Source organism: Carcharodon carcharias, chromosome 1 (assembly GCF_017639515.1).
Source record: "Carcharodon carcharias isolate sCarCar2 chromosome 1, sCarCar2.pri, whole genome shotgun sequence".
NCBI classification, from domain to species: Eukaryota; Metazoa; Chordata; class Chondrichthyes; order Lamniformes; family Lamnidae; genus Carcharodon; species Carcharodon carcharias.
The window spans coordinates 123223658-123239276 of record NC_054467.1 but is presented as its reverse complement, the minus strand read 5'-3'; the positions used below and the strand labels follow the sequence as shown (position 1 = coordinate 123239276).

The following is a 15619-nucleotide window of genomic DNA, read 5'->3' as shown; positions in this document are numbered from 1 at the left end:
TTTTGAAAGCAGTATATCAAATTGGGCAAAATGAACATGTCACTTATTAATAATATACAAATCATTAAAATGAAGAAATAAACAAAATAAGCAACTCTTATAAAAACTGAATTTATAAATGCTTGCGAATTGTAAAATATTTGCCATGGGGACAATGCAAGAGTCCAGAAAATGTTTAAATTATTCCAAATCTGGCCACATTACCTACTCATGACAATTATTTTTAGGTTTGTTTTGTATACCAAAGTTCCAAATCCATATGACAAAATAAGAGGGATGCATAGAGAACCTTTGGTAAATTATTAATATTTAGTTAATGAATAAAGTAATGTTTATATAATAAATGCGCATACCCACTCCTGCAAAAGATCTGCAGTACTAGACACGAGAGCCTTAAAATAATATTGTACAATATTAACATAAGAGTACTTGAAACATTCATATGAATTTCCTGCTAATTTAATAGCTACATTAATCTTATTTAAGATTAATGGATTAAAACCTCTGATAAAATAGCAGATATAATAATTTCATATGAATATCTTAGACATTCATACACTAATAATGTACGGCATAATTTCATGGCCCAGAAAGATAGTTATCTCGCCTAGTATCTGATTTAACACTGAGCAATTCCATACAAAAGTTGTGTTTTCCCTTACCTCTTTGATATTAATTAATTAAACATTCATTGTAGTAAATGTGCTGTACTTATTATGGTTATGCCTATACATGCTCATACCCAAGGGAAAAAAACAAAACCTAAGAAAATGAAACATAATAAATCCTTTGGTAAAAACAAAAAACTGCGGATGCTGGAAATCCAAAACAAGAACAGAATTACCTGGAAAAACTCAGCAAGTATGGCAGCATCGGCGGAGAAGAAAAGAGTTGACCTTTCGAGTCCTCATGACCCTTCAACAGTTCTGTTGAAGGGTCATGAGGACTCGAAAGGTCAACTCTTTTCTTCTCCGCTGATGCTGCCAGACCTGCTGAGTTTTTCCAGATAAATCCTTTGGTATCTGTCTATTCAATTTTCTTTCATCTTCTTCTTCTTTACTGAAGATGTTAAGAAATCTACTTCAGTATCATGGCCAAACACATTTTTATGGCTCAGCCACTTGGTTGTTAGCTGCTTTAACTAATGGATAGTGCTTTGGCAAGCTGCCTTCATCAGTGGGTGCAATTCCCAGCATAACTGTATTTATAGATGACTCTGCAACTATATCCAGAGAACGCACAAACACTGCTATTTTTGTACAATGAAAGAAGCTTACACTGTGATGTCTAGTTTGGATATTCATCAATGGCCACCTGAGATGCCAAGTGGAGAAATAAGGTGCCTCCAACAACAGACCTTAGCGGGCAGGTTGATGTGATATGTTCCTTTGTCTGACACCCCCTGAGAAACATACGAACAAACATACAAACATACGAAATAAGAACAGGAGTAGACCATTCAACCCCTCGAGCTTGCTCCACCATTCAATAAGATCATGGCTGATCTGTTTATGTTTCGATTTCCACATTCTCATCTACCCCTGAAAGGCTTTGATTCCCTTGCCTACCAAGAATCTATCTACCTCTGCCTTAAAAATATTCAATGACCCCACCTCTACCGCTTTTGGACACACACAAAGCCACACACCCTCTGAGAGAAAAACTTTCTCTTCATCTCTGTCCTAAAAGGGCAACCCCTAATTTTAAAGTGTCCCTAGTTTGGGACACACTCAGCAGAGGAAACATCCTTTCCACATTCACCTTGTCAATACCGTTTAGGATCTTACATACTTCAATCAAATCACCCCTCACTCTTCTAAATTCCAGTGGAAACAAGCCCAGTCTGTCTAACCTTTCCTTATAAGACACCCCACGAATTCCAGGTATCAATCTAGTAAACCTCTCCTGAACTGCCTCCAGAATCATTTACATCCTTCCTTAAATAAGGAGACCAGAACTGCACACAATATTTGAGATGTGGTCTCACCAATGCACTGTATAACTGAAGCATAACATCCTTACTTTTAAGTTCAATCCCTCTCAGAATATAGGATAACATTTCATTAGCCTTCTTAATTACTTGCTATACCTGCAGACTAACTTTCTGTGACTGATGCACTGAAACACCTAGATCCCTCTGCACCTTGGAATTCTTGAAGTCGCCAAAAGATTTCAATGCTATCCCATGTGGGACCTTTCAACACTTTTCATGTTGCTACAGCGATCACAGTTTATGGTTTTCTTCTCTGTGTTAACATTATAAATTATTATACCTGAAGATTCACAGCATATTACAACCTCTGTATCGTCCAACAGCATATTCACACAACTACTTGCAGTTGAAATATTTTAGCTCCTCCTCAAAGAACGGAATTTAATGCCCTCACCTGTGGCGAGTTTGGTGGTGGGGAAGTATTTAATTGAGTGGGAGAGTGATGGCTGGGGACCCCGCTGCATTCCTGCCTCTGCTCCAATTAAGTCCAGGGTGGGAAGGCAACCATGGACAGTCAATTGAGGCCCTTAAGCATTAAGTTTAAGGAGATGCAATTAATGTCCACTTAACGATCTCACCTTGGGAGACTCATGATGTGGGAAGCCTGAAATCCTGTTGGGGTTGCTTGTGGGCTTCTTGAGTTCGGGGGGTGGGGGCCCTCATTTAAAGGCGCTCAGTGCCTGATTGAGGGAGCCGACATTGGAAAAGGTGGGGTGGGGTGCCCACTGAGAGCCACCCTTCTGCCCTTGTTGCTGACCCCCCTCTGATCGCCCAGCAACTCTTGGCAGATGGACTTGTGCCGCCGGGGTCCTTGATCATGCGGAAGGCCCACTGTTGTCTGGTTAAGTGCCTAATTAGCACTTAATTCTGCAGGCCCTCCTGAAAAGAGGTAACACAGGGCTCTGGCCAATTCTCTTGCCAGTGGCAAGAGCCCCCTCTCCTCCATTAAATACCTCCCTTGATTTATGTCCATTTTGAACTCTAACCATGCTGTCCTCAGCTATCATTTCCAACCATAATTCAAAATTTCACTTCTTTCTTTCCAATTCCTCTTTAATTTACAACTCCAGCATTCCATTCAAAGAAGATGAGCATGAATATGAATAGAAAAATCTATATAAATTATTGGAAAAAACAAAAGGAAGGGGGAAGAAACAGAAAGGGGGTGGGGATGGAGGAGGGAGGTCAAGATCTAAAGTTGTTGAATTCAACATTCAGTCCGGAAGGCTGTAAAGTGCCTAGTCGGAAGATGAGGTGCTGTTCCGCCAGTTTGCGTTGGGCTTCACTGGAACAATGCAGCAAGCCAAGGACAGACATGTGGGCAAGAGAGCAGGGTGGAGTGTTAAAATGGCAAGCGACAGGGAGGTTTGGGTCATTCTTGCGGACAGACCGCAGGTATTCTGCAAAGCGGTCGCCCAGTTTACTTTTGGTCTCTCCAATGTAGAGGAGACTGCATTGGGAGCAACGAATGCAGTAGACTAAGTTGGGGGAAATGCAAGTGAAATACTGCTTCACTTGAAAGGAGTGTTTGGGTCCTTGGACGGTGAGGAGAGAGGAAGTGAAGGGGCAGGTGTTGCATCTTTTCCGTGGGTGTGGGGAGGTGCCATAGGTGGGGGTTGAGGAGTAGGGGGTGATGGAGGAGTGGACCAGAGTGTCCCGGAGGGAACAATCCCTACGGAATGCCGCCGGGAGGGTGAAGGGAAGATGTGTTTGGTGGTGGCATCATGCTGGAGTTGGCGGAAATGGCGGAGGATGATGCTTTGAATGCGGAGGCTGGTGGGGTGATAAGTGAGGAGAAGGGGGACCCTATCATGTTTCTGGGAGGGAGGAGAAGGCGTGAGGGCAGATGCGCGGGAGATGGGCCGGACACGGTTGAGGGCCCTGTCAACGACCGTGGGTGGAAAACCTCGGTTAAGGAAGAAGGAGGACATGTCAGAGGAACTGTTTTTGAAGGTAGCATCATCAGAACAGATGCGACGGAGGCGAAGGAACTGAGAGAATGGGATGGAGTCCTTACAGGAAGCGGGATGTGAGGAGCTGTAGTCAAGGTAGTTGTGGGAATCTGTAGGCTTGTAATGGATATTGGTGGACAGTCTATCACCAGAGATTGAGACAGAGTGGTCAGGGAAGGGAAGGGAAGTGTCAGAGATGGACCACGTGAAAATGATGGAGGGATGGAGATTGGAAGCAAAATTACAGAGGAATCATGGATGTAGGTGGGAAGGGACTAGACAAGAGGAGAGAGAATGGAGTCAAGATAACGAGAAATGAGTTCCGTGGGGCAGGAGCAAGCTGACAAGATCGGTCTACCGGGACAGTTCTGTTTATGGATTTTGGGTAGGAGGTAGAAGCGGGCCGTCTGAGGTTGGGCGACTATCAGACTGGAAGCTGTGGGAGGAAGATCTCCAGAGGAGAAGAGGTCAGTGACAGTCCTGGAAACAATGGCTTGATGTTCAGTGGTGGGATCATGGTCCAGGGAGAGGTAGGAGGAAGTGTCTGCGAGTTGATGCTCAGCCTCCGCGAGGTAGAGGTCAGTGCGCCAGACAACAACAGCACCACCCTTGTCAGCAGGTTTAATGACAATGTTGGGGTTGGATCTGAGAGAACGGAGTGCAGTAAGTTCAGAGAGAGACAGATTAGAATGGATGAGAGGAGCAGGGAAATTGAGACGACTAATATTGCGCCAACAGTTCTCAATGAAAAGATCAAGAGAAGGTAAGAATCCAGAGGGAGGGGTCTAGGTGGAGGGAGAATATTGGAGGTGGGTAAAAGGATCTGTTGAAAGGGGCGAGGTCTCCTGCCCAAAGAAATGAGCCCGGAGATGAAGACGGCGGAAGAAGAGATCAGTATCGTGCCAAGCCCGAAATTCATTGAGATGAGGGCGTAAGGGTATGAAACTAAGTCCTTTGCTGAGCACTGAACGTTCAGCGTCGGAGAGGGGAAGGTCAGGGGGTATAGTGAATACACGGCTGGGGCTGGGATTGGAAGATGGGGTGGGGACAGAGGGACAGGCAGGGGTGGAGGGTCCTAGATGGGTGTTGGTGTCGATGAGTTGTTGGAGCTTGCGTTCCTTAGCACTTGAGAGAAAGAGAAAAAGTTTCTTGTTGAGGCGTCGGATGAGATGAAGAATAAAATGAAACTGGGGGCACGAGCAGCTTTGAAAAAGGGTATGGCGGTGCTGCTGGAGAGAGAGATCGAGTGTGTTCATATGGCGGTGCATGGCACTGAGTGTGGATCTCAGAATGTGACGGGAACAGCAGTCCGAGAAACGTTTTATGTCCCGGAGATACCTGTAATCCTGGGTGGGTTCGAAACAAGAGGGATGGAATTTCAATTGAAATCCACGTGGGGTAAGTCGGAGACGGAGACAGTCACTGAGAAAGGAGATTTGGCTGTGAAAGCGGGTTTTAGTAAACACCTTGTCAAACACTAGGAGAGAAATGGAAAGCAATGAAGGTGAACAAGACACTGTTCATTGGTGGTGGAGGGAGTGAATGTGCCCTGGATAGCGTCAAGCTTCTTGACCGTTGTTGGAGCTGCATTCATCCAAGCAAGTGGAGAATATTCCATCCTGATCTGTACCTTGTAGATGGTGGACAAGCTTTGGGGATTCAGGAGGTGAGTTACTCACTGCAGGGATTCCTAGCTTCTGACCTGCTCTTGTAGCACAGCATTTATATGGCTAGTCCAGTTCCGTTTCTGATCAATGGTAACCGGAAGGATGTTGATAGTGGGGAAATTCAGCAATGATAATGCCATTGAATGTCAAGGGGTGACAGTTAGATTCTCTTTTGTTGGAGATGGTCATTGCCTGACACTTGTGTGGCATGAATGTTACTTGCCACTTGTCAGCCCAAGCCTGGTATTCAACACCATTAAACACTACCATTACCACCGCCATTAACACTCCCCTTTCGCTGGCCTTCTATCAAGCTTCACCTGCTCAACCCCCCCCCCCCCCCCCTTAAACAATATAAATTTCATCCCATTTCTACTTTTCTGTAGCTCTGAAGGAGAGTCATAAGGATGTGAAACATCAACTCTGTTTCTCTCTCCACAGATGCTGTCAGACCTGTTGAGTTTTTACAGCATTTTTTGCTTTTGTCTTCAGTACTATTGCTGGATAAGCCAGGGAACTACAGGCCAGTGAGTCTCACATCAGTGGTAGGGAAACTATTGGAGAAAATTCTGAAGGAGAGAATCTACCTCCACTTGGAGAGGCAAGGTTTGATTAGGGATAGTCAGCATGGCTTTGTCAGAGGGAGGTCATGCCTAACAAATTTGATTGAATTTTTTGAGGAGGTGACCAGGTGTGTAGATGAGGGTAGTGTAGTTGATGTAGTTTTTATGGATTTCAGCAAAGCCTTTGAAAAGGTTCCACATGGGAGACTTATTAAGAAGGCAAATGTACATGGGATACAGGGTAGTATGAAAGGGTGGATTCAAATTTGGCTTAGTTGTAGGAGGCAGAGGGCGATGACAGAAGGATACTTTAGTGACTGGAAGCCAGTGTCCAGTGGTGTACCACAGGGATCTGTGCTCAGTCCCCTATGTGGGGGGGTTGGATTAGTAAGTTTGTGAATGACACAAAGATTGGCCGGGTGGTTAACAGTGAGGTTGAGTGTCTTGGGCTACAGGAAGATATAGATGGGTTGGTCAAAAGGGCAGATAAGTGGCAGATGGAATTTAACCCTGAAAAGTGTGAGGTGAAGGAGTAATTTGACAAGGAAGTATTCAATGAATGGCATGACACTAGAAAGTTCTGAGGTAAAAAGGGACCTTAGCATCTGTGTCCATAGATCTCTGAAGGCAGAGGGGCATGTTAGTGGGGTGATGAAAAAGCCTTATGGGACACTTGCCTTTATCAATTGAGGCTTAGATTACAAAAGTAGGGAGGTCATGTTGGAGTTGTATAGAACCTTGGTGAGGCCACAGCTGGAGTACTGTGTGCAGTTCTGGTCGCCACATTATAGGAAGGATGTGATTGTACTGGAGGGGGTGCAGAGGAGATTTACCAGGATGTTGCCTGGGATGAAACATTTAAATTATGAAGAGAGGTTGGATAGACTTGGGTTGTTTTTGTTGGAGCAAAGAAGACTGAGGGGTGACCTGATCGAGGTGTACAAGATTATGAGGGGCATGGACAGGGTGGATAGAGAGCAGCTGTTTCCCTTAGTTGAAGGGTCAGTCACAAGGGGGCATAATTTCAAGGTGAGGGGCAGGAGGTTTAGGGGGTATGTGAGGAGAAACTTTTTTACCCAGAGGGTGGTGATGGTCTGGAATGCACTGCCTGGGAGGGTGGTGGAGGCGGTTGCCTCACATCCTTTAAAAAAAGTACCTGGATGAGCACTTGGCACGTCATAACATTCAAGGCTATGGGCCAAGTGCTGGTAAATGGGACTAGGTAGGTAGGTCAGGTGTTTCTCACATATCGATGCAGACCCGATGGGCAGAAGGACCTCTTCTGCCCTGTGATTCTGTGAATCTGTGAATTCTGCTGCTGCTGATGGCCCATAATGCCTCATGGTTGCCCAGTTTTGAGTTGCTAGATCTGTTCGAAATCTATCCCATTGAGCAGGATGGTAGTGCCACACAACAAGATGGAGGGTATCCTCATTGTGAAGACAGGACTTTGTCTCCACAGTGACTGTGCAGTGGTCACTCCTACCGATACTGTCATGGACCGATGCATCTGCGGCAGGCAGGTTGGTGAGGATGAGGTCAAGTATGTTTTTCCTCTTGTTGTTTCCCTCACCGCCTGCCACAGACCCGGTGTAGCAGTTATGTCCTTTAGGACTCGGCCAGCTTGGTCAGTAGTGGTGCTGCTGAGCCACTCTTGGTGGTGGACATTGAAGTTCCCCACCCAGAGTACATTCTGCACCCTTACCGCCCTCAATGCTTCCACCAAGTTGTGTTCAACATGGAGGAGCACTGATTCATTAGCTGAGGGGAGGTGGTGGTGGGGAAGGGTGGCAGTGGCTGATGTATGTGGAAATCAGCAGGAGATTTCCTTGCACCTGTTGACCTGATACCATGAGACTTCATGGGGTCTGAAATCCCTAAAACTTTTCTATATCCCTAGAATTTTTCAAATGTTTACCAAGCAAAATCACATCTATCAATTCATCTTGTCTGCTGCCGACTTCGAGCATTCTGGAATGGTCAGAGGTAGAAGTTCTCCGTGGGCAGTTCTGAGCACTTACACTGGGATCAAAGGACAGTTTGGGGCAAGTCTCTTGATTAATGATGAATCTTCAGCCAACTTTATTTCTACTTGTGATTCTTATAAATCCATTCCTGAAAACAAATTATATTATTTCCTAAATTTCTACTGTTAACAGACTCAACTGGAGAAGAGTCACTGCTGCATTAAGCTATTTAAAATGACACCCATACTTAATTTCAGTGCTTTGTTTTCAGAAAACATGTTGTGGATAAGACTGCAGGATTATTCTTTTGTACTTGGCTAGACATCTAAGTTTTTAAGAAGTACATTCCTGTGAAATAACACACTCAGTAATGATTACGTGTTTTACACCAATGTCAAACAGTTAACATTATGAGCTGATTTTTTAATAAAGATTTTTTAAAAATCTAAACACACAACTTATTTAAGGGAAGTGCCAACTCTTGGCCTTCTTCAACTCTCACACTCATTTCTTGCTAAAGCAGTCTCTGGGCTGAATTTTCCCCCAGGTGGGGGGGCTAGTGCGGGGCAAGCGGGAGCGAGCGCGAACCCAGTTGGCGCCCCTGATCGAGTGCGCCTTGCCATTTTATGTGGGTGGGCCAATTAAGGCTCGTCCAGCATGATGCACACCTGGAAGTGCTGTGTGCTCCCTGTGCGGGCAGGAAGGATTCCTTGAGTCGGGGCTTGCACTCTTTCACGCATGCGCACGAAAGAGCGCAGAAATCTCCCTGAGGCACAGAGGTGCTTCGGGAGATTAGTTTAAGTTCTGGAAAATTTAATAAAGGTGAAAAAAAATTTTAAGGGCATGTCTCCTTATGTTAAACTGTCACATGGGCCTGAATTTTCCCTTTGGCAATTTGGGGGCAGGCCCTGCTTGCCGATGGGACAATGATGCGGGATGACGTCAGGAGGAACTCCCGAATTCATCCTGCCCCATTAAACTATTCAGGAAGGCGGGCAGACAGCGAAATTAGCTGTCCGCCCACCGACCTGTCAATGGCCAATTGAGGCCATTGACAGGATAATTGAGGTAATTAAAGGCCCTGCCCGTCCAAGCTTAAGGCTGGCGGGCAGGCCAGGAGCCCCAGCAGGCTTCTGATAAAACATGAAACCTCATCCACTGGCGGGATGAGGCTTCATGTCCGTTTTAAAAATCTTAAATAAACTTTGTGAGATTTATTAACACGTCCCATCTCGTGTGACATTGTCACATGAGGGGGACATGTTAATTTTTAAAAATTTTTCTATTTTGATACTTTGAAGCACTGTCAGTAATCTCTCTGAGACAGCACTTAGTCTCGGAGATGTACACTCTTTCGCGTGCATGCGTGAAAGAGCGCACTTTGACAGATGGGGAATCCCTCCCCAATTGGCCCGCTCACTCAAAATGATGGTGGGGCCCATTTCGGTGGTGGAGCTCGGCTACCCACCCGCTGCTGAGCCGGTGGGGCCTGCTGCCAACCTAGGGCAAAATTCTGCCCATGAGCTGGGACATGTCCATTAATTTTGTCAAAAATTTTTATTTAATTAATAAACCCTTCATGAAACCTCATCCCGCTTGTGGATGAGGTTTCATGAAAAATGCGAAGGCCGCCTGGGCTCTTCTCCTGCCCGCCAAGCTGACAATCTAAATGACGTGCAGTGATGTCGGGATGTCCGCCTGACCTCACTGCACATCATTTTACGCGTTGGCGAGTGGGACCCGCCCCCTTTCGCAGGCAGGAAAATTCTTCCCTCTGTATTTTTGTAAACCCTCCACTTCTCTCCCAAGTTAATTGTATAATTGCTAACATTCCCAACAGAAAGCTGACCTCTTTGGATCACTTTTTTCTTCCACTGTTAAAGTTAATAGTATGAGTAAAGAAACTCTCTCCATTGCTCCATTCTGTTCTTCTATGCTAACCAGCATCATGTTCCAGTAAATGTTACAGACCCTCTGCTCTGGACTTTATCTAGGTCCTGATGACATCCCTCCCACCATTTTCAAAATGTTTGTCTTTGCATTAACTACTGTCCAATGCTGTATTATCTCTCCAATGTCCAATCTATATTTCTCTTGTTTGGCTATTAGCTCATGTTCACTCTATTGTTAGGAAAGGTGATCAATCTGATCATTTTAATTCTGACCATTTTAAGAATACTTTCTAAAGTTATGGAAACTGCCTGTAACTCTGAAATTATCCATCAGGTTAAAGTTCTGACCTAACTCATGATTTTCTGTATGGGTTTTGGTACGAGTGATTGGTGATTTTCTTGCCTATTTGAAGATATCCTTTTCTTTACTAACAACCTTTTCCTTAAAGCCCTTGCCCTTGTCTGCTCCACCCTCACCTCTAACACCAGCTGTGTGGAACTCATGGATTTCTTCATCACCATGATGGAGACTATCTGTCCAGTGCCTCTGCTTCTGTTCCTGTTCCCCCTTTCCCCCAATCCCTCATATTCCCCCACACACCCTATCTTTCAGGCTGCTTTGCTCCCAAAACTACACAGCTTTGAAAGAAAACTTTGATGCATTTGTCAAGGTTTATTGCTTGTATCAAGTTTATGTTAAATCTATTGCCAATAATTCTAGTTTGCATGCTAATTTTTAATAACATAAATTTAAAGCTCCAAGATCCTCAAAAGAGTTGACTTTTTTTCAGACTCCTGAATTCAAATTCAGTTACGTCAATAAATGATGATGCCTTTGCTGGGCTTCCACATCTAGAGTATTTGTAAGTTCTTTTCTCTTTTCACTTATATTTCCTTCATCATATTTCTGATCAACCATTTGAACCAGTTGTCTTCACTTCTACAGATTCATTGAAAACAACAAAATTCAGTCTATATCAAAACATGCTTTTCGAGGCCTTAGAGGTTTGATCCATCTGTAAGTTTTTGTATTCTTGTCACCTGTTAAATTACTTTAATACAAACTTATTCCTTAAATTCATATTTCAATAGAATGGAGCTAACTATAAAATAAGTAATTTCTCAGAAGACATTCAAACTAATGAGGTGGTGCTTTAAGGTTAATTATTTTATTTTCAGTTCTTTGGCTAACAGCGGCATCGGATCCTTGCCAAGAGATGTCTTCAGTGATTTGGATTCCTTGATTGAACTGTAAGATTCTCACCTTTTTCAGTAATCATTTCATTTAACTTGCGATATTATTCATTAGCACTTGTTTTTGACACTTTGTCAACCTAAGAGGGAGATGGTGGCATAGTGGTAATATCATTGGACTAGTAATGCAAAGGGTGATGTGCTGGGGATGTGGGCTCAAATTCCACCATGTAGCTGGTGGAATTTAGATTGAATTAATAATATCTAGAATTGAAAGCTAGTTTTGGTAATGGTGACCATGAAGCAATCATTGAAAAACCTCTACCTGATTCAATAATCCCCATTAAAGAAGGAAATCTGTAATCCCTAACTGACGAGGCTTACCTGTGATTCCAGATCCATGGTAATGTTTTTAACTCTTAACTACCCTCTGAAATGGCCTAGCAAGCCACTCTATTCAAGGGTAAATAGGGATGAGCAACAAATGCTGGCCTTGCTAGTGATGCCAACATCCCATGAAAGAATAAACAAGGCCTTTATTCTTCCTTTCTTGTTTTTGGTTTCTCTCCTTCAGGTAGTACAGTGCTGTCGACAGTGCCACTCCATTATCTGCCATGTGGAGGCAGTCCCTGTTTATTTTTGTTTTGTCTTCCCCTCAAGTTGGTGTACTTTGCTACAGTAAATCACTATGCTCAGTAATCTGGCAAAGAACCAGGAAGATTTACTCAATATGTTGAGCTGGCAAAGCTCCAATAAGTTGTGCTACAAAAAATTCCAATGTAATAGTTGGTTAAATATGAACCATATATTTCAAAATGTTAGGCAAACACACCCAGAGACAGAACATTCCATTACTCTGCCCTGTGGAAATGTGCAATGGGATAAATGGGCTTGAGATCAATGTGCTGCTAATATGACTGTTTTTCTTGTGATCTCTGCTGTATATATTAAATGCATAAGGATATTTACAACAAATCAAACATACAGGTTGAACTTGTAAGTGAGCTAAATTAAAATCAAATATGATTTTGAGTGAGATCAGCAAATTTGTGAAAAGTATGGTGTTGGGGTACTTAGAGTGGGAACATGAAATCAGGGCTTGATGCTTTCATGATGAGTGATAAAAAAAGTCACCTGAACTTTACTAGAAAACATATCGAAATGTCACTATTATGCTAGTCCTGAAATAGAGTCAAGTCACAAACTGCAATCTTAGCTATGTCAGAAAAATTCAGTAATGTGTTAGATTAATCTGAGCTTCTGCATACAGATCTCTGCTGTAGATTAAAGGTTAATAGGAAAAATTGAACTGTGAATATCAGAAGACTATGATTTCTGGAATTGTCCAAACTTATTAAAGTTCACTCGTTTCTGTTTGTACCACTGTCAATCAAACTGGCAGTTACACTGTCGTTTCTTAAGGTTCTATTTGTGCCTCACAAATTCATTAATCTCAGAGTGCAAAATTGGTCACACAGCACATGTCTCCACCAAAGCTGAAATTTCACATTTCTGAAGTGGTTAAAGAGCTGATTACTTACCACCACTTTGGAAGAAGAGGGTGGCCCCATAATGCTGCAGCCTTTTTCATGCATCATATATATAGGGATTTCAGTCTGTTAGTATCACACATGGTGTACCAGATTCTTGGTTAATGTACTCTGCCAATAATGTCTGGTTGTGTCACTCTTGCTGAAAGAGATGGTGTGCAGAAGATCATCTACAGTGATACCAGTAGTGACAGCAATACAATGAAGCCTCTAACAAGTTTTGAACAAAGGATGCTGGCCTGCATTGGCGTGGACACAGTGGAAGGAGAAACAGCTTCTATGTTCCAATTTAATTCTTCCTGCTGATTTTTGGCTCTCACATGGTGAGAAAGATTTCCCACATTATTACTGTCAAAGACAAGGCTTTAAGCAAAGTGTATTAATAGACTCTGAAAGGTACCCTCTGTTTTCTTCACAGATGATAAGCTGGGATCAGTGGTGTGCAGTGGAATTCAGAACAGTACAGTAAACCCAGAATCACCACTTTCACTTCCAATAACATACCAGCATCTTGGGAATTATAAATGTAGAGCAGTCACAGGAAACAGCTGTTATTGTACATTTTGATGGTGTTGGATGAGTAAAGAGACAAGGAATGGCTAAGGGTAACAGTGTAGATTGGAAAGCCTTCACTCTGACTACATTTGCTGGTGTTCCTTGTACTGGAACCCTTCTCGTATCCCAAAGAATAAATGGACAGTGAGGAGAAGTGTTCTGAATCTACCCTTCATTAAATGGGAAGGATGGATGGACAGTTGTCTGATTAAGAATCTGCTGCTGGCAAGAGACCATAATTGTTCATGACAGCACTGTCAACTATAGCTGTAGCTGTACAAAGTCCATTAAAAAAGGGCTACTGAGCACCATCGAGGAGGGATTCAGTTTCTTTTAAGATACTTATCACTGTGTCTTTGACAAATCAGTGTGTCTCCAGAGCAGAACTACATTAAAGCAGCTTCGTACCAAAACTGGCAAAAAAGCAATTCAGTGACCATGATATTAGCTGAGCTCTTTGCCTAAAGAAACTTTGTATAAATGGCTCCCAGAGGAAGCTTCAAAAGCAGGTCCACCACAGTGACTCAAACACAGAGCCCCCCCAGGCAGTTAGTATCTAATAGGTTCTGTTGATGGATGTTAAATACCCAGCAGTTTAAGGTAATAAGGTGAACAAGCATTGGGTATTGATTAGTGAATTATACTCAGATGTGGATATAAAGAAGAGCCATCCAACACTGGGGAGGGTGTCAGAGTGGAGAAGTAAGCTCTATGAGCAGTAATAAACTGTCTCCACCAAAGCATCCTAGTTTCAGTCTCTTCTTCAAAACCAGGCTTGGGAATTCCACTTAAACAGACTCTGCAGAAGGGACATCAGGCAAGGCTCCCTTCCGGTTAGAGAAAAGCTAGAATCTCAGGAACGACAGTGGTCCTTAGTTGGGAAGCTTGCAGGTTAAGGTAAGTGACTATAATCCCACCAGTATCAAAAACACAGGTGTTGTCTAAACACAATTGGAGAACATTTTATTCAAAATACATATGTACTGGGGGCAATCTGTAGACTGATATGTCCAGAAAATGCACCTTAGATGTTACCAACAACTAATAAAAGCAAATCCTTTCAATAAAAACTGCATTTTGTGGATTTATTACAAAGAATCTCAAGAAATTGCTGCATTTACACAGGACAGAATAGTGTTTCAAATCCGGCTGTTCAAAAACTGGAGTTGTCTGAAAACTGGACATCTTTAGATACGCCATGCATCGATGTAAATTGTGTAAAATAAAAAAACCTTAGTGGGACAACTCGGCAAGATGATGCATTGGTGTGGTGCCTGGCTAGTTATCCCCTTTGCTGCTTGCATGCCAGTCTATTCCTGTGCACTGAGCGACCCTTGCCCCCACCTTACTTGTCTTGACCTAAACCATCTATTGCCTGAACTGGCTGACCCAGAATCTGGCAAGGTCTGAAATCTGGCATGGTTTCAGTCCCAAGGTTGCCAGTTTTGAGCCACTGTACCTCTAATTGCCAATTAAATTTGGCACACAAATTAGACCTGGAAATTTAACAGAGTAAGTTCCTTTTTAATGATATTTTTGTTCCTGAAATATCACTTAACCGCTTGCCCTATAAAGGAATAATTGAAACTGGTATCTCATTATTACAAGCAATAAATTGTTAAGAGATTCAATTTATTTTTAATTTAAAATTTTTACATTTAGTTTTTTTTTTGGTCTATTTTTCCCTCTTAATTTAATCTTTCCCACACTATTTCTGTTTGGTACCTGATTTGACTCTAATTCACCCTATTTCCTCCTTGGCTGATCCTCTGTTTCTTTCTCTATCCTGTTGATCCCAGGTCCCAACGCTCCGTTGCCTTTGCTGCATCATTATCAGCTCACAGCAACAACTTGCAGGACAATTTTTTTGGGCAGAAGGGTTAGGAGGAAAGTCAAACTAATAGGGCACACCGCGAGACCTTTACCATTGGCCCAGATTTTTCTGCACTGGTGAGATTGGTGATTTAAATTTTTGCTGCATTTCTAATGGGAATACCTCACAGCGAAAATGGCAGCAGATCAGATGTGCTGTAGCCAGTGTACTAATCCTAATGGTGCGATTTTTTTTTTTTGTTATAGTGGTTATTGAAATGCTGAGTTCAACAACAATGCCACATTCCTATTGCCCCGTTGTAATGGGCTCCGATGCACACTTCATTTCCACAGGAGAAGCTATGCATATTGTAAATAAATTTGCTTCTTTGACAATGAAACTTGTTTTGGTTAGTGACTCCATGAATAGACATTTCCCAGTTAGCGGCATGGTTGCTGGATCCTTCTCATTTC

At 43.0% G+C, this 15619-nt stretch overlaps 1 protein-coding gene across 1 annotated transcript in view; it reads left to right on the top strand.

Annotated features, from left to right (window-relative positions):
- The window catches only part of lgi2a (leucine-rich repeat LGI family, member 2a), an 87966-nt gene that overhangs the window by 7043 nt on the left and 65304 nt on the right, over nt 1-15619 (top strand). Inside the window, exons 3-5 of the mRNA XM_041182672.1 lie at nt 10826-10897; nt 10981-11052; nt 11214-11285. Coding sequence (XP_041038606.1) covers nt 10826-10897; nt 10981-11052; nt 11214-11285 — 216 coding nt within the window. The remainder of the gene's footprint in view (nt 1-10825; nt 10898-10980; nt 11053-11213; nt 11286-15619) is intronic.